The sequence below is a fragment of the Pogona vitticeps genome, chromosome 5 (genome assembly GCF_051106095.1).
Source record: "Pogona vitticeps strain Pit_001003342236 chromosome 5, PviZW2.1, whole genome shotgun sequence".
Classification (NCBI taxonomy): domain Eukaryota; kingdom Metazoa; phylum Chordata; class Lepidosauria; order Squamata; family Agamidae; genus Pogona; species Pogona vitticeps.
The window spans coordinates 195,758,611-195,777,476 of NC_135787.1; the positions used below are offsets into that span (position 1 = coordinate 195,758,611).

At 49.4% G+C, this 18,866-nt stretch overlaps 2 protein-coding genes across 8 annotated transcripts in view; both read left to right on the forward strand.

Annotated features, from left to right (window-relative positions):
- SHANK3 (SH3 and multiple ankyrin repeat domains 3) overlaps positions 1 to 18,866 on the forward strand; it is a 374,779-nt gene that overhangs the window by 40,479 nt on the left and 315,434 nt on the right. For all 7 annotated transcript variants that reach the window (XR_013536992.1, XM_078376774.1, XM_078376775.1 and 4 more), the window contains exons 2-3: positions 14,472 to 14,675; positions 17,492 to 17,563. Coding sequence is in view for 6 of the 7 variants with exons in the window: in XM_078376774.1 (XP_078232900.1) it covers positions 14,472 to 14,675; positions 17,492 to 17,563 (276 nt within the window). In the remaining variant the exon portion in view is untranslated. The remainder of the gene's footprint in view (positions 1 to 14,471; positions 14,676 to 17,491; positions 17,564 to 18,866) is intronic.
- The window catches only part of LOC144583276 (uncharacterized), a 266,744-nt gene that overhangs the window by 17,758 nt on the left and 230,120 nt on the right, over positions 1 to 18,866 (forward strand). The gene's annotated exons all lie outside the window — the stretch shown is intronic.

Consider the following 18,866-nt stretch of genomic DNA (forward strand, 5'->3'; position numbering starts at 1 on the left):
CAGGACTATTTTGGATTGAGAATCCAGGCAGGATTGTGTCTTGGGGATAACTCTTTCCTCTTAAAAACAAGGCCCTAAGTTTATTTTCCAGCTCCTCTTGAGGATTATTAGTTTGTGGCCACCTAGAAGTACATGCCCGGTTGCTTCTAACTTTGGCCACTGCGGGGTTTAACAGGTGGTCCTTTGGGAAGCTCAGGCTGTATTGTTAAGAAGGCCGCCTCTCCGTTCCTCCAAAAGCCGCCTAGAGTGGTTGAAATGACTAGATAGGCAGGGTATGAATACAATAATAATAATAATAATAATAATAATAATAATAATAATAATAATAATAATAATAATAATAATAATAATAATAATAATAATAATAATAATAATAATAATAATAATAAAAACCGGTACAAACTTCAGTCTGATTTCCTTTGCTTCCTTAGCTTTGATGCCTGTCCAGTGACTTGGGAGCCCAGAAATTCTCCCGGCTATGGAAGACCTCTCCTGCTTGCCTTCAGCCCACCTCAGCCTGTCCTGACCGGCTGGGCCTCTGGATTGCTTCTGCTTTCCACAGTCTCTCTCTCTCTCTCTCTCTCTCTCAACTCCTCTGCCTCCGTCTGCGGTCTGGAGGCTGAAGAGCCAGTGGGAGGCGCAAGTGGAAGCATGCAGGTTGGGGGTGTTAAAAAATAACAACCCTGGTCTCCTTCAACCCCTACAGCTTTTGTTCTGAAGAGAGAAAAGCAGGAGAGTTGCTGAGGAAGTCCCTTTTCCTTTTGGGCAGCTTCTTGGAAGAGCCCACAGCAGCTCCTCAAGTTGCAGGACGGGAGTGCTCGAGAATAGACTTCCCCAGTCTTTGGTTTTTGGAGAGTGGGTGCACCACGTCTCTCAACCGCCCCGCTGCCCAGGGGGCTCCCAAAACCAGTAGGGCTATGTTGCACTTCATTCTTTGCTTATCTTGTAAACCGCTTCTTCATAAAAAAAGAGAGAAAGGTTGTTGTAGTTTTTTGGGGGGCTGTTTGGCTGTGTTCTGAAGGTTTGTCCTCCTAACTGTCTCTGACTGGTGAAACTCTGGGTGGCAAAATGGCAAATGCGTTTCAATATAAGAAAATGCAAAGCAATGCACATTGGGGCAAAAAAAAAAATTCAAAACTTTAGGTATCAGCTGATGGGTTCTGAGCTGTCCGTGACAGATCAGGAAAGAGATCTTGGGGTCCTGGTGGACCCCTCCATGAAAGGGTCAACCCCATGTGCAGCGGCAGTGAAGAAGGCCAGTTCCATGCTAGAGATCATTAAAAAAGGAATTGAAAATAAAAAAGCCGACATTATAATGCCATTGTACAAAACGCTGGTAAGGCTGCACCGGGAGTATGGCATACAGTTCTGGTCGCCACACCTCAAAAAAGACATTGTGGAACTGGAAAAGGTGCAGAAGAGAGCGACTCAAAGGATGACGGGGCTGGGGCACATTCCTTGATGAGGAAAGGTGATAGCGTTTGAGGCTCTTGAGTCTAGAGAAAAGGCGCCTGAGGGGGGACATGATGGAGACGTCTAAAATTATGCAGGGGGTGCATCCCAGAACCAGGGAACATCCCCTCCAATGGAGTGTTGGGAGACTGAAAACAGACCAAAGAAAATATTTCTTTACCCAGTGTATTGTTAGTCTGTGGAACTCCTTACCACAGGATGTGGTGATGGTCTCTGGCCTAGCTGCCTTTAAAAGGGGATTAGACAGATTTCTGGAGGAAAAAACCATTGCAGGTGATAAGCCATGATGGGAATGTACAATCTCCAGGCTCAAAGCAAAGGGACCTCCAAAGGCCAGATGCAGGGGAAGAGGGGGATCAGGAGACAGGTATCCAGTTGTCTCTCAGGTGCTCCCATCTGGTGGGGACCATGTGAGAGACAGGGAGCTGGACTAGAGGGGCCCTTGGCCTGATCCAGCACAGGGCTCTTCTGAGGTTCTTCTGATGCTCCAGACGGCAGGGTCCAAAGGAGAGGGATTCAGATTACGAGAAAGGAATATTTTGCTTCAACATTAGAATGAACGTCTTGACAGTAAAAGCGGCTCAACAGCAGGATGGACTTCACTCGGAGAGCAGCAGGCTCTCAATTGAAAAAGAGAGTGCGGAAAAGCAATCCGTAGACACCCTTGGAAAGCCAGGGTGGGCAAGTCCTTTATTAGACCAATTAAAAAAAAAACTCCCAAATGTAAACCAGCATTTGGCTCCTTCCAGGTCTTCCACAGGGTGGTGCATGAAAAACGGAACAGTTTCAAAAATCATGGCCCAATGTATGTGACAGGCACTTCTTTCCTGGATGGGTTTAAAGGGAGGTTGAGCGGCCGCCGGTCAGGGACCCCTGAGCTGCAGGAGATCCCTTCTGGGGTCCCTTCTGGTTCCACAGCTCTGTGATTCCACGACGTCTCACCGAAACGATATGGTGTCACCACCGGGAAGGACCTGCTGTTTCTACACGGACAGATACTGTACATAGAGTCTGCAGAACAGCTTGGCCATCAGGAAAAGGTGCTGCTTCAGGTAGGCAGGTCTCAAGCCATGTAGGGCTATAAGGCTGAGCACCAGCACCTTGGATTGGGCTCAGCAGAGAATAGGGTGTATTTTTTTTTAAAAAATTGAGCTAGTATGAGCCTTTCTCCCCTTCTGTTCTGTGCCTCATGTTTAGAATAAAAGCCCGTATATTTAGTTATTTTTGGAACATGCACCACACCAAACATGGCTCAGAAGAGCCCACTGGGTAGCTTAAAACACAGAAAAATATCAATAAAACATCCACATCAATAAAATATTATCTCATAAAATCAGAGGAGCAAGATAAAAGCTGCAACTTAAAAAAAAAAATCCACAGCTGAAGCTGCAGAAAAACCAGAGTAAAACTTTTGAGAAAATCTAGAGATGGGGAGCGGGTGGAGGGGTGCCCTCTATGCCAGCCAAACCTACATTTACTGACTTCTTGAGTGCCAGCCTTGAGTGGTTTTGCTGATTCTTTCTAGGGTTGGGAACTTGGGAGCATTAACTTTTTAGTTCAGATTCCCGAGCTTATGCTGTGCTGGTTGGAGGGGAGCCTGGGAGTTGTAATCCAAACAGGTAACATTGCTCAGTTTGGTGCACCACCACCGCGGACGAGTGCCCGCCTAGCAAGCATGATACCCGCATGCAGTTGGAGCTTGGTAGTCCACCTGGATGCTGCTGCAGATGTTGCCAGATTTCCATGCAGCACTTTTTCCCCAAGGATACTGCCGTGATTCCGGTTGGGTAATCCAGCCATCTCTGGATTCCTCTGCCCTTGATTAATGCATCCAAATCAAGATGACTAATGGGCTCCTTCACACCTCCTGGTCCTTGCCTCATTCTATAGTCTGCTGGCATCTCGGGAAGGCTGGAGGTTTGGGGGCTTTTTTGGTGCAGGAGAAAGGCGGAGGGAGGCCAGCGTTGAGTGAGATGTCCAAAATTGTGCATGGCATGGAGAAATTGGGGAGCGCCCCCCCCGCACCACACACACACACACACACCACTTCTCATAATACCAGAGCCTGGCATTGCAGAATGAAAAAGCCTGGCAAGCGATTCGGAGCAGAGGCAAACAGGAGGGGCACTGCCAAGTTTGAGTGTGCCCCTCCCCCACTAAATGGGCCACCTGGTTTTCATTCCTTTTTTTCATTTCCTCCCCCCCCTCCCAGCTCTGCTCCCTTAATGGAGGGGCTGGACTGGACCGGGTAGAGACCCTTCCCCCCTTGGTTGCAAGGGTGGGCATTCCCCCCCCCCCGTCTCTGTGCTCCTCCAGCAAGCAAGCAGGGGAGGGGGCTCAGCCTGCTGCTTGCCTGCTGGAGGGGAATGTTGTAGCAGCATCTGGCCATGCACCACCCTCTTAGTTTGCCCTAAAACCTTCTTGTTCCCCCTCAGCTCCCCTCCCAGCAGGGGGCTGGCTGTACTTCCTTGGTGGGTGGGTGGATTCCAATGGAATGGGTGCACACTTTCAGAGCCCAGTTTGTCCCTGCCGTTCCTCAACTGTTGTCCAAATGGCTACAGGCTACAGGATCCTGTCTCTTCACCCAGTGGTCCATAGCTGATGGTGTCGCTTTGTCCCACAGACACACTTAATTCATGGTGTGGTGGTGGAGGCCACTGAGTTTAATCGCTTTAGAAGGGGTCTGTCTGTCTGTCTGTCTGTCTGTCTCTCTCTCTCTTTTTCTGTGTGTGTGTCTGTGTGTCTCTCCGTGTGTGTATGCCTTCACAGGAGGTGGACCTGTCATTGGCTTCTACTCTCGGAAGACTGCTGGCCACCTCCAGGTGGACAGACAGGGAGCCTCTGATAGCCAGGAGCTACAGCCAGGGAGTAAAGGCACTCTGGTGCTGGACGGACTCCCCTCTTCCGTGGCAACAGTGCACAGGGGGGTGGGAGAGAAATCCTCTTCTCCAGCCCCAGGGACCTCCTCATGTTCTTACGTAGGGGGGGACAATTGGCAAAAGGTCCTTGCTCAGGGGTAGAATCCCCCTTTTTTGCACACAGTAGGTTGGGGGTGCAAGCAAGTGTTGTAATCTCTCCCCCCCCCCCCGGTGCAGTGGCTCATTTCTTGGGGAACGAAGAGGTGGGATCAAATGGGTCTTGCAAAAGAAAGAAAGAAAGAAAGAAAGAAAGAAAGAAAGAAAGAAAGAAAGAAAGAAAGAAAGAAAGAAAGAAAGAAAGAAAGAAAGAAAGAAAGAAAGAAAGAAAGAGTCCATCCATGATGGTTCACCAGGAAGCCCGCCTGGAAGCCGATCTTCTCCGCCCTGTGCAGTCTCTCTGCTCAGCCTCCATCATCAGGGCATGGAAGAAAGAGCAAAGACACTCTTGAGAGGGAGTAGCAGGAAGGTGGGGGGGGGCGTTCTGGGTAGACACCAACACTCTGCTCCCCCCCTTTAACAAAATGGTCTTGGGCGAGAGTTGACAGGCTCTCCGGATTCAAAATTGGTTTTCTTCATGAGATGCCATTTAACATCAGCTTGCGCTGCAGTAAGAAATGGCGAGTGGCGCATAGTTCTTATAAAATGTGAATACATCATCTGGCTTTATCGAGAAAAAGAAGCTGTTGTAGGAAAGGGCTCTCTTTTTTTCTGTAATGGGATGCATTTGATGTGCGACGCTGAACGGCTCCCTTCTGCCTGCAGAAGCCGGGGAGAGGAGCCCCTCCCCCTGTTATCATGCCATTCCTTAGAGGAAGAGGACAGGGCAGAGTGAGATGGCAGAGGTCTTGGGGTCCCACAGTGGCACAGGAGGGAGAACCCAAGCCCTTCCATGTTGCACAGTTGCTATGTCTGCATTGTTGGGGGGGGGCTCCTTGTAACCTTTCCTTGGTGGACTGCGTGGCTTTGTTGTGGCAATGCTTGGAGAGTCAGTGGGGGTTATTATCGCTTTGGGTCAAGGTGGAATTATATTATACTTCCTGGTTTTTTTTCTTTTTCTTGTTTTTTTTTTTAAAAAGGAAACTGCCCCAGGGCTTCCTGGGACGCTTAGGTCTTTGGGAGGGGCCTCCTATAGAGCCGCAAGGGCAGTGAGCCTACACTGGTTCTGGTCCCGGATCAAGGCCTCCCACAAATCCTCGGAGCAGTTTATTTTTTTCAGGACCGGAGGCAAGGCCCAGGCCAGGCTTCCTGAGTCAGGCAAATGAGCTACAAAGATCTTGTGGGTCTTTCTGGGCATGCACCTGTTGGTGGGCTACCACTCCCAGAGATCTGCCTGGGGAATTCTAGGAGAATTCAGGGGGTAGGCGTCTACCTACAGAGGCTGGACCGCCTGCGCCTGAAGAGGAGAGCCTGGTTTTTAAAAAAAACACTGTGTATGAAAGCGCATCCGTTTCTGCGTTGAACAATATTATGTTAACTGAACCGCAAGCAAGTGTCTGCCAAATGGAACTCGTCATGTTTTGTTGGTTCAGCTGCCACATCCTCGCGTGACAACCATAACCCCTGAAAATCTCCATCCTGGTGGAGACCTAAGGAGGTTCTTCATGGCTGCCTGGAAAGGCCGCGTGGCGACCCGGTGGTCTCGGGCTGGCTCCCTTCTCTGGAGACTGCCACAAGCCACGTTTTCTTCAGGCAGTGTTGGCTGGTAGGGACCTGGCCTCTCTTTTTTTGGTTATTGTTTAAAACGTAATTAATGACACAATTTAATTGTCCTTTCCTTGGGGTGCCTCGGGTGGGGTGGATGGGGTCGCTCTTGGTGGTCTGGTTTCTGCCAGGTGATATTTATGGTATGCTGTGCGACAAAGGACGCTGATGCCGGCTGTCTTTGGCTTCAAAAGCCAGAAGCATCGTGTTCGGATCATGAGCAGCCCCAGGTCTTTTCTACACAGTATTCCAGTGCTCTCTAGAAGTCATTTTTAGAAGTTACTGTTACGCTGCAAGACAAGTGAGACTGTCCCTCAAAGTTAATTTACACTAATGGGAAAAGCAGAGAAGTCCATGAAGAGGCAAAGCAGTTCCCATCTGAGATCAGAGGGATGCTTCTGGGGCCTGTCCAGAGTGATGATGATGATGATGATGATGACACTTTTGCCCCCACCAACGGGAACTAGCTTCTTTCCTGCTTCTCCTCCTCCTCCCCCCCCTTTCATGTCCCTCCTGTAGTTTGACTCTGTGAGTCTATAAAGCCTCTGGAGTCTTCCTTGTAGCTGTGTTACATCTGAGTTAATTTGAATTAATTTCATAAGGAAGATGCTGTGAGTCAGTGCGGGCACATTATTAAAAATCCAGATGGGCAGCTGTTGCTCCCTTTCTCTCTTCCCATCCGTGACTTTCCAGTTCCATCCGAGGAGGGGGTGGAAGGAAATAACCAAATTGGCTGGCACAATTAGGTTCATCCCTTTCAACCCCCCCCCCCCGAACAGCTGCTTAATGTATGCAGCCCTGTTTTGCTTCCGATCCACGATCCACGGCTGCGCTCTGGAGAAGGTGGGCATGCAGGTGGCGGCGGCGGGGGTGGCGGGGGGGACAGCCCAGTTTGGAAGCATCCCATACAACGCCTCTCTTGGCATCATACTCAAGATTGGGTCGATCCACTTGTGAAATGAAAAGGCAGAGAGTAAAGGCTGCCAGCCCGGTTCATTTGGCTCCTTTTGTGGGCCGGACTGGCTTCATCGTGTCCAGCAGTATCAGCTCATCGGAGGCAGCTTGGACTCCCTTCTTTTGGGGTTGTGTGGCATGGGCGCTTCCTGTGTTGGGAGACAGCCAGTGTGTGTGTGTGGGGGGGTGCAGTGTTCTGGCTGGACACCTCATTCCAGCGGCATGCTGGGAAACCAGGAGCGTTGCCAGCGAGCGTGGCTTTGTGGCTGTGTGTTGCTTCCAAGTATCCAGATGGAGCCGTTTTGAATTCCAGGGAGACCGAAGTGCCGGTTTAATTGCTTTGCAGAAGTGGGCCTTAATTTAAACTCTGTTTTGCCAGGGATCCTTAATCGCCCAAACCTTTCCCTTTTTTGTTAGCTTGTTAAAGAAAAAGCTGCCTTAAATATGCCGTTCGGCAACCAGCTTTCTTCTGATTCAGCATTCATTCCACCTCCCTCCTCATGTTTTAATGATCCTAATTCTCTCTCTCTCCCCCAGAATATATTAGCAAATATACTCCGTGTTTTTCTTAATACCCTTGGATGCTGGAATTTCAATTTTCTTCCCATCCCCTGCAGTCTTTTCCTTTCCCCTACAGCGCAGCCGAGTTAATTGTAGGGTTAAAATTGAGTAAGCATTGCCTTTGTTAGTTAGTTAGTTACAATCCACCTCCAGCCCTGGGGTTACACATCTTTGCATTGGGAGCAGAAGGAATTGGCAAGGGTCCATGTCTCGGTTAATAGCTGGCTTCTCTCTCTCTCTCTCTCTCTCTCTCTCTCTCTCTGTGCTGTCATGCAGAGAAAGAGTCTCAACAAAGATTTTGGGTGTCCCCTCCCCACAAGCTGCAAGCAGACTTTTGGGGTGGAGAGGAGGGGAACAGTCCATCTCTCCCCACCCCTCCCAAAGGTAGCTCTGAGGTTCTAGAGGTCAAGATGGTCCATCTTTCACTTTTCTTACATCTTTTCCTTCCTGTCCTGCTGGATGTTGGACCTCATTGTGGCTGCTCTGATCTTAGAACCTGGGCTTCTAAGCGAGGGTGGTGTGTTGCCTCTAATCCAGCTGCTACGGCTTTTCAGCCAACCAGTACCTTTTCTCCTTTCCGTACGCTTCCCGCCCCGTACATATTTCCCTTTGAATGATCATCAGGAACAACTTGCAGTTCTTGTTTCCTCATTAAGTTGCTGGGACTATTCTAGCTTATGGCATGTCACCATGTTCTATATGATTTCTTGGTCTTTATGCCTATGCCCTAAGTGCTTCTTCATTCTCCAAGAGCTCTCAACCCAAGAGATTATTAAGAGTGTGCAATAAATTCGCATTTCACATACTTCCATCACTTTGATACTAGTGGGTGTGAAAAAAATCAGCAATATCTCATGCCATACACTGGAATGGGGTCTCTTCAGCCCCACAGATATCAGTATGCTGTGTGCTCTCTCTCGCTGTGCTGCTTTCAGCATTGATTCCCTCCCCGAAGTGGCGCCTTATTCTACCTCTAACTGCGGCCGTTCAGGCCCCCCTTGGATGAAGGGCAAATGAGCTGTCCCTTCTTCTCTGGAGGTTATGGGACAGAAGTGAATGGATCTGGCATTCATTCCTCACCCAGGCAGCATGTGGCACCCTGGTCTCGGTCCCCTCGGAGCCCCCTTGGTTGGGCTGAGTCCCCCAGGGCCCCTTATGGCCACTCCTCCACACTCAGCCCCCCCCCATGCAAAAGCCGTATCGCTCCGGCCAATGGCTTCTGATCCTGGGATGCTCAGAGGCTGCCCCGACCTCTTTCTTCCCTTTTAGCGTTTCTCCTGTTCTTCTCCTGATCCTTGGATAGCCCCTGCACTTGGCCTTCTCCTAGAACCTGACGAATAGCAACACCTTTTGCATCAAATCATCCTAATGCCATTCTTATGAAAGATAAAGAAGGAAAAAATGGGAGGGGGATTTGAAGCAGAAAAGTGGGGGGGGGCGACGCATGTGTGTCTCTGCGCCCTATTGCTTCTTCCCCCTGTGGGTTCAGAAATGAGGGTGCAGAATCTTGAAAGGGAGAGACAGTATTTTGAGGAGAAACTTGTGAAGATCTTGCCGGGAGAGAGATGCTGAAGGGGTTTCTCTCCCCTTTTTCAGTGTGTTCATCATTAGAAGTGGAACTAGCTTAAGAGTTTAATGTTTTTGTTTTTCCTTTATCCTGCCCAGGTTTTTCCTCTTTGGAAGCTGAAAAACCAGCATGCTTTTGTTTGAAGGCTGGTCACTGTGGGCTAAGTGTGGGCTTCTTGGGTTCCAGAAACATGCCAGTTTTGAAGGGTTGTGTCTCTGGAGGGAAGACACTTTATCACTTTCTAATTGCAAAGCTAACTTCTGTTCTACTTTGTCCCTTTGTTGCCTCCATTTCCCCAAAGTGGTTGCATTTTTACAAGGAATAAAGAGTGTGTTGAGGGTCAGGTTTAGTCTGTGGACGCCTAGCTGGCTGGCTGGCTGCAGAGGAGTGTGTGTGAGAGAGAAGGGGGCAGAGGGGGGCTTCTCTAGGAGGTGAGGAGGTGAACGCTGGCCACGGGTGGGCATAATGCCCTCAGCCCGCCATGGTGTTCCATTTCATTCTTCCTGAGGTGCACATCCTGGCCATGGGGTGGGGGGATAGGGGGAAAGAGGCAGCAAGACTTTTCTCCGGAGGCCAGATTTGCTGAGGTTTCCGGAAGGCTTTTGTCTGCCTCTGTTGTCTTGGCAAAAGGGAGAGGACGGGCCAGAGGGAGGGGAGTGCCAGAGCCCTGCTGCCGCCCGAGCCAGGGTCGTGTCCCTGTTGCTCCCTTCGAGTCGATGAAAAGCTCCCTCCCAAAAGAGAATGGCTGCCAGCCAGGGTCAGCTGTGCTGACCTTGACTGCCCTGACCCAGCATAAGGAGGCTTCCTCTTCCTATGAGCTGATGGGACCCTGCGGCTCATCTTCATGAGACCACCAGATGATGGCCGGTGAGCCCCCGCGCTGAATGCTGGGGTGGCGGGTGATGCGTCTTCAGCCGGGGTCGGAGTTCATTGGGGCTGGGGCACAAGGCACATCCGAGCCACCTTCCCTTCTCCATCTGGGGGGGGGGGGCGGCGGCCAGGCGGACTGAGTTGTCATCATTCACCCTCTCCCCATGGGAAGGTCCCTCCAATATGACCCCGTGGCCACCAGATTGGTTCAATCTCCCCTTGAGTCTTGGGGGCTTCCAACGGTCCTCAGCCAACCAAGCCAACCCCTCCGTTGGGATGGTTCGGGAAGCCTGCAGCTGGGAAACAGCCGGGACCGCTGGGCGTCCCCACCCCCACCCCCGGAGGCTGCCACCCCTTTAGGCCTTTGCCCCTCTAGCGCAAATGACAGCTTGGATGATGTGGTAGATCAGAGGTGACAAACTCAACTTCACCTTGGGCCGCATCGGCATTATGGTTGCCCTCAAGGGGCTGGTTGTATTTGTAAGACCAGGGGTCTCCAAACTTTCCACTGTGAGGGCCGCATCATATATTTTCCACATTTTTGAAGGCCAAAGAAACATGCATGCATGCACTCCCACATGCACATGCATTGGCTGGATAAAAAGGTAAGGCGGGCCAGATGTGGCCCACGGGCCGTAGTTTGGAGACCCCTGTGTAAGACTATATACAGTAAATGTAAGAACAGGAGTGGGCCATAGGGAGGACTACATTTCCCAAGGTGCTGTACGCAGCCCAAGCAGCTTGGATGATGTCGTAGGTCTTGGATTTCAGCAAAAGGCTTTGGAGAGCGTCCACCCACTAAGACGTTCTGGTAGCCGGGCAAGTGGAAGGCGGTCTGTGCCATGCTCCTCTTGGGGGGGGGGTTGTAGCTGGATTTGTAGGCCGCAACCAAAAAGCCCTCGCCAATCATCCCCCATGCTTTGAGATCTTGTGTTTGTGTGGGTTGCTCCTTAAAAAAAAGAAGAAGAAGAAATCTGCCAGGAGTAAGATTCAGAGGAGATAACCTGGGTGGGGGCAGGGCCACCCTGCCTCCCCACCCCTGGAAAGGGGAGGAAAAAAACCAAACAAAAATTAATAGAACAAATAGAACAGACAAAAATGAATACAAACTATAACAATCTTTGAGGTGCCACCATGTTTTTGTTTTCTTTGGGCCAAGGGTGCTTGCCTGGAATAACGCCGCTGGTCCTTGGCCTGCAACCCTGGACTGGGAGAAACCATAGGCAATCTGGGGGGGGGGATGCGCGCTAGATTGTAAGGGGAGAAGCAAAAGGAAAGGTAGCAGATCACCCCCCAGAGGAGGGATGGGAGAAGCCAGGGAGGGAGGAAGGAAGGAAGGGCCCATAAAAGGAAGAAAAGGCGGGAAAAGGGGACGGGTGGGGGGGGAGGCTTGGAAGGAGAGAAGGGTTTGAAGGGATTCTGAGGGAGAGGGAAGGGAAGGGAAGGTGAGGGAGTCAAAATGGCGGAGGAAGGAGGGGAGGGCGCTGTTGAGGGAGGCACCCCCCTGGGCACTGGAACCAGCCGCTTTCTAACTCCCTGAGGCAGAAGCAGAGTGAATAAAATCTGCCCTTCAACCCCCCCCGCCCCCACCCTCAAGGAAACCGTCCTCTTGAGAAGGAGAGGCTGGAGGGGAAGGCGCCATTGCCCCCCACACCCGGCGCCCAGACAAGGAGTTTGCTGGAAGTGGGGGAGGGCGGGTGGGGGGGGTCTAGGCTCCAGGCGTTCTGCCCCTTGTCCAGAGCCCAAGAGAAGGGAGCACCAACCGGACCCCATGGAGAGAGGCTCCCCACCTGGGCTCACCCAGGTGGGCTTGGACGACCCCTCCCAGAATGTTCCCCCCCCCAGGCCAGCACAGTTGGTGGGGAAAGGCATCTGGGAGGGGGGGTCGTCCAAGCCCACCTGGGTGACCCAAGGTTGGGGAGCCATGGATTTAGGAGGAGAAAAGAGTGAGGAGGGAGACACTCTGGGGCCTGGGGGGGGTGTCTGTGTGCGTTCCCCCACCCCCTTTGCAGGGCAAGAAGTGGCCATGAGGGAGGAGGCACTGGTTGAGGGGAAAAGAAGCACACCACCAAAAAGGGGTTCAAAGGACACCCCCCCTTCCGAGAGTCCCTAGGAAGAACAGTTTGCGGCGTCCTTTTAATGGTTGGAAATGTGGACCTTAAAAGGAGTTGAGAGTGTCAACTGAAAGTAGGAGTTCTTTGGCAACCAAGTGTCTCGGACCACTAAAAATGGCCTGGTGAGAATGGAGCTAATGGGAAGATATCTAAATGCCTGTTTAGGGGGAAGCCTTAAAAAGGTCCCCAGGTCAAGATGTTGTTGGAGAATTGTGCTGAAACTCGTGTGAATTCCAGTAAAACGCACAGTAGAAGAAGGCCAGCCTGTTAGGCAGAATTAGCTAGAAGTTCCCCTTTTTGTACCCGCCCCTCACCAAACTGTAGCGCTTAAAAGTAACACTCAAGAGGCCTTTTTGTATAAAAGAAAGAATTCTATATTCTACTCACATGGATAAGCATTCAGAAGGTTTCAGGTAGATACAGAAAGAGAAAAATAGCAAAAGGCAATGTTCTTCTGCTTGGCCCCACGTGGCTGGAGGGATCTCCGGGCTCAGTGGGCCAGCATGGCGTTCTTACATCTTTCCAGGTGAAGAGCGTGTGCAAGAATGGGGACCAACAATGGAGGTCTGAACACCTCATGGGGAGAAGGGCCGGAAACAGGGGTGGGGGACAACAAACTCCCACTAATTGGTCAGCATGCAAACAAACAAGCAAACAAGTGCTTGACCATCCAAAAGATGTGCCCTGTTGGGAATTGTTAGCCCACAACTTTGGTGGACTTTGGGTCTTGTTGACCTTCACATCACCTCCCCACACAACCCATAAAAAGGGGGGGGGGATCGCCTGCAGACAGGGTTTGATATAAAATATGGTTAAAATTTTTAAAAATTGGATGTTTTGATGATTTAAATTTTTAAAAAAATGATTTTTAAAAATTTAAATCAATTTTATTTTAAATAAATCATTGATTTTGATCCACCCTGCCTGCAGATGAAAGTGAGAAGTGGGAGGAATAACTTATGGGGATGGAAAGGCCCAGCATCCCCACCAATCAAGGCGGCCACTGGCCACGCCAGCTGATTTATTCTGGGAGTTCTCATCCCAAAAGTGAGAATGGCCATTTTGGACCATCTGTGCTCTGTTCAAAGGCCCAGAACAGCCAGTTTCTGGGGTTCTCCCGGGCTTTTTCTTCGTGACCCTGTGAAAGGGAGGTGTGGTGCAGGTACAATAGATTCTTGCATTCTCCTGCCCCACATCGTTATCCCTGGATGCTACAACGAGTCTCTGGGGCAGAGGATAGACGAAGATGCCTTTCACTGACTCAGAGCTTTCGCCCATTGAGCCCAGTTTTGCCTTCTCTGACGGGCAGCAGTGGCTCCCCAGGTTTTTCAGGCAGAGTTTTTCCCCCTTTCCCTCCCTCCCCACTAGCCCTAGTTGGGGATCTCTGGAATTGGTTTCCTGTCCAAGTACCAGCCAAGTTTGACCCTGCTTAGTTTCAGAAATCAGACAAGAGAAGCTGCTCAGGTTTGTATGGTGGTAGTTAAAAGTAGTTCCCATTTCAGCACTGGCTGAAAGGATGGGCTGATTGTTCAGAGAGCAGCAAAAAACCCATCTGATGCCTCTAATCTTTGAAAAGTCTATGAAATAGGCATTGCAGTTTTGCACAATTTGCACAAAAAGCGTTCTGCATAGTGAGAAAACTCTTGGCTAGACTACTGGCAAAATAGACTGCCCCCTTGTGGCCAAGCAGGACACATGTGGGTCCTTGCCTCTTTGCAGGAAGATGATACAGTATTTACTTCCCTGAGCGAAAGTGGCTGGGCTTTTGTTTCACTTCTCCAGATGTGTTCTGCTCTCCAGAGTCACCTCTGTTCGATTCCTGCAACACCATGAGATCACACCACCTTTTTCTGCAGAGATGTGGCATGGAACTCTTTGTTGTTTGTAGCATGTCACACTGATACATATGTGGGGTGTGTTTTACCCAGAAAGGTGGCCTAAAACCTAGGTTCTTATCCTTTGTTACTCGGGTGTTTTTGAACTGCAACTCCCAGAAACCCCAGCCAGTTGGTGGTGAAGGCTTCTGGGAGTTGCAGTCCAAAACTACTGAGTAACCCAAGGTTAAGAACCAGTGGCCTAAAACAAATGATAAATAATTGTGTATACATATTTGTAAAAAAAGAGTTTTTCTGTATAATGGTAGGAGCCTTGCATAGTGGGCTTCATGTTTCTGAAATTTTGACCTTCTGGGCCAGAAGAAACCTCTTTGGGATCAAGGATATAAGTGAGCAGTCCGGTCCACATGTCAGAATGCATCTGCTTTGTCCCCTGCCCCATTGCTCACCCGCCTCTCTCCTGTGTATCTCTCAACAGAAGTGTCTGCGGCTGAACCCGGATGTCCCTGTCTGGGTCTCCAAGCAGCGGATTCTCTGCACCTTGAACCACAGCCTGAAAGATGTCCTCAATTATGGCCTCTTCCAGCCAGCCTTCAACGGCCGGGCAGGGAAGTTCCTGGATGAAGAGCGGCTGCTGAGGGAGTACCCCTTGAACCCAGACACCCCAGTACCTTACCTGGAGGTATCCCCCTGATGACTTCTCTCATTTTCTATAACTGCTTCTGTCTGTCTGTCTGTCTGTCTGTCTATCTGTCTGTTTGTCTGTCTGTGGGCATAAGGAACATGTGGTTATGCTCCCAAATGCAGACCATGACTCCCGTGGCAGACTTCCATGGGAGAACTGCCTCTCTGGTGGCCACAGAAAGGCCTGGGTCTTGAGTTTTAGAAGGCCATGTTGTGAGCAGAACCACAGCGTCTGAGTTGGAGGTAGGTTTCTTCAGGATTAGGGCCTCAGAAAAGAAGAAGGCAGGCTTCTATTCCAAAGTGGAAGATGCAGACGTCTGCCAGTCTGAGCTATGAATATCAGGAGGGTCCCACAAGGTGTCAGAATCTCCTTGGTTGACTCTCCAAAGTGTGCTGCATTGCCATAGGGAACCTGGCTAAGCTAGAAGCCACATGGCAACATTTATTCATTTCCACATGTGGTTTCCTTTCATGGAAACTGGAACTGGCATGTTTCTAAGCTTAGTCTGTGGTAAATCTCCAAATATAGGTGGCTGAGTGACAAAACCTGGCTCCTTCTGCCAAGAAAAGGACTGGCATTTCCCTCATGCTGAGGCAGGACCTCTTGGAAGAAGTGTCTTTCTGCTGGCACCCTTCTGAACAGGTGTTTGGTTGTAATAAATGGAAATAAGTCAGTTGTCTCTTCTGTGGGGCTCTCAAAAATCTCTTAAAAGCCCTTTAAGAAAAAATAGCATGATGTTAAATTCTGGCATTTGCTTTCTAACAGAGAATCTTAGACTCATCCTTAAAGTTCTTACCTATCTCAAGATCTTGGAAATAACACCTCAGACTTAACACATGAACATTAAGGGTGTTATATTTGCATTAAACAAAAGGGATGCATCCGATCTTAGAAAAAATAAGAATTTAAGGGCAGTGGTAAAATATTTAAATAGTACCTCTGAAAAAATTGCTCGTTAGGTATATTGTTGGCTTGTTCGCCCATTTAACACAAAAGTAATAGGTTTCATGTTAAGACGTTAAAATCAAACACATCCTTTCCCAGCTCTGACCTATCTGTTGGAGTCCATTGCCCACCTACTGGCTTGCAGTGCATTTCCAAAAACTAAATGTTGCTTTAGGTACCTAAGAGAATTCTGTTAAAAAGACTTCCTTCCTAACATTAGTGGACATTAGGGATGAGGTACATGTTTGAGCTGGAAGACTGGTGATCTCACATCCCTAACAACTGAGGAGTCCCCTAAGAAATCCTTGCTGAATGCCAAGCAGCCCAGGTGCCCTGGGCCTTTTAAATTTTGTCAATTAGTTCTAAAATATCGTCCTTTCTCTCGTCTGCTTGTCATCGTTCCCCCAGTGCAGTTACAAAGCAGTGATTCACAGCTGAGCTAAATTTAGGAAGGTGCATGCAGAAGAAGAGGAGCTGGGGTTTTTTTGTGTGTGTGTGTCCGAAGGGTGGGGGGTGAGAGTGAGGTTAGGAGAAACAGATGCCATCTCTTTAGGTCAAGCTTGATTTCAACCACATTCTGGGGTAGTTTCTGCTCTTAGTGCCTCCTATCAAGAGACGGGGGGGGGGGATCCCTGAAACAAGAAGATGTGGCAGGATGGTTACATAATTTAAGGTTCATCAGCCCTTTAAGTTCTTGTTGGACACTGTCATCAAGGTGGTCTCTTTCTTCTTGGCACACATGAAGACTAGCAGCTTGTTTTGGTGTGCAGGCTGAGTGTATGGGAAGCTAAATTCTGCAGTATTGCATAGGCTTCTTTGCTTTAAAAAGGAGATATCATATTGTTTATATCTTTATTTATTTGTTGATTTTTATGCCACCCATCTGGCCAAATTCAGATGAACTAATATTTTTACTCTGTGCATCTTTTTTTGTCTTAGCTGGTGGTGGCAGTAAGTTGAAACATGGACTCCTAGTTTGTCAGCTGCTCCCAGGACAAACTGGAGGTTTTTTTCTCCTATAATCCACAGTAAACAAAAGTAATCATTTAGTAACCAAGCACAGAAAGGTTACAGTAGAAGGCTCTCTCCTTGATGGGTACAGGATCTGGACCCATTTCTCATGGCCAAGGTTTCTGACCTATAAATCTTCTAACCACCTGTGCCCTACACACCTAAGAGAGTGCCTCCCTCCTCTGTCTCCAACCACACAACCACCCTTTCTACTATGAGTACCCCCAGTACGGGTGACATTTGTTCTGCTAGTGTGCAAACAATATCAGAGAGGAAAAAAGATGGTGGCCAAATGGTGGCTGTCAGATTTCTCTGGGCCATTCATCACAACCTCAGGACTTCCTGGAAGAGCCCTTAGCTCCTTACCTGTGTTGTTGACAGAGGAGGCCTAAGACAACTTCTGTGTTTTAGCAGATAATCTACATTTATATCCATGTTGCTCCAAGTGCTGTCCAGTTACCTTCGACTTACTTACAGCGACCCCATGAATAAGTAGTCCCCAGAATACCCTGTTGTTAACAGCCTAGCTCAGCTTTTGCAAACCTGAGATTGAGTGAAACCAGTGCATATCTATTCTTCTTTTACCCATTGCCTTTCCCTAACATTATTGTTTATATCTCTCTCTCTCTCTCTCTCTCTCTCTGTGCTGTCTAAAGTTTTTACATGGAGTGTTTCTAGCCACTCAGCTTTATGTCACTGTGCTTTGGAACTTCTATTCTTTTCCTCCTCCAGGCTGAGTGAAGAGTCTGTGAGAAGTAAATTAGGCTGAAGGTGGATGGGTTGGCAGGAGGGGGAAGGCAGCACTTAGCATGGAAGAGGGCCTGTGAGTGATGCTCCTTTCTTGCTTTTGCCTCTAGTTCCGGTACAAGAGGCGAGTGTACACACAGAGCCTGCTGGATGACAAGCAGTTTGCCAAGTTGCACACAAAGGTAAGCAAAGCTGTTGCCCTCCTCTGTGTCCAGTTGGATGTTAGCCATGTCTGTCCAGATGGAAGTTGTGGAGAAGACCTTTGCCCTTGGTAACTCCGAATAGGGGTGATCTGATCCCTCAAGAGAGCCCCCTCGCATCTTTATTCCCAGTGGGAATTCCGAAGCTGACAGGGAGGTAGGAAAGGCCCATGTTCTTGTAGATAGTTCTGACCTTCCAGGTGGGCTGAAACTGAGAAAATGCCTTCTGGGATTGCCAAATTTCACAACATTGGCAGGCTGTTACATGTTACCCTCTCAGACGCTGTGAGGAGTGCAGTTAAGCTCCAAGGCAATAGGAGAGGCCGCCTTAGGGGCCTGAGGATAATGGTATAGTTAGTCCCTGCTACTCAAGAAAGTCCCTGGCTTCGACATTGCCAACTCTGGACCACTACAACACTTCTGGAGGCAATGGCAGATTTGGAACACAGTACCTTCTGCATGTCACAGTACCCGAGCCCATGTTTTCCTAATTGTTCACCATGTTGCCAGTAGGGATTGCTTGTGGCTGCTCCCTGGAAAACTCGGTTTCTGTGCCTGTGCATGGTTTGCTGCTCCCTGCATCAGAGTTACGTTGCACACCTTGATAAGGCGTGGGCCGTTTGCCTTGGCCAGGAGGTGGCTTGGGCTGCAGTCCACCCCCTTTCACTCTGTGAGTGGTGAAGTGGAAGGGGTTCAGAGGAATCCCTGTTTCTCCTTGTTTGAAGCAATGCAGATCAGCCTTGCATGTTGTTCCAGGGATCCACCCAGCCAGACTTCTGGACCTTTTGGGCAAAGCTGGAGTGTTGAGGATCTTCCCTACTGGTTTTGCTGCTAATGTTTTTCTTTTGTACTGGCAAAAGAGTGTGTGAGAGAGAGCCAGTGAAGTTCTGAGCAGGGAAGAAAAGACAGCAGATGCAAAGCCGAGAGAGCAGGAGTGGAGAAACAGTCTCCCTGTTGGGCTTGTTTGTCCAGATGGATCCCTCCCTCCACCAGGCCAGCAGGCAAGAAGGACCTCTTTGTGGCTTTTGCCATTGGTGACCTGTCTCTGTGGCAGAAACCGCCTGACGCTTGGATATTTATTTGTTTTCATTCCTTTATGACACATCTTGATCTCATTTTAGAAGCACATGAGATGAATCATTTTGGATTTAAGCAAAGTGGGTCCATCTAGTTATGCATTCTGCCTCTAGTAGGGACTGGATGATAAACTGCCTCTGATGGGAAACCTTGCAAGAATTCAGGTTGTCACCACCCACTGTTGCCCCCACCCTCTGTTTGGCTTTTC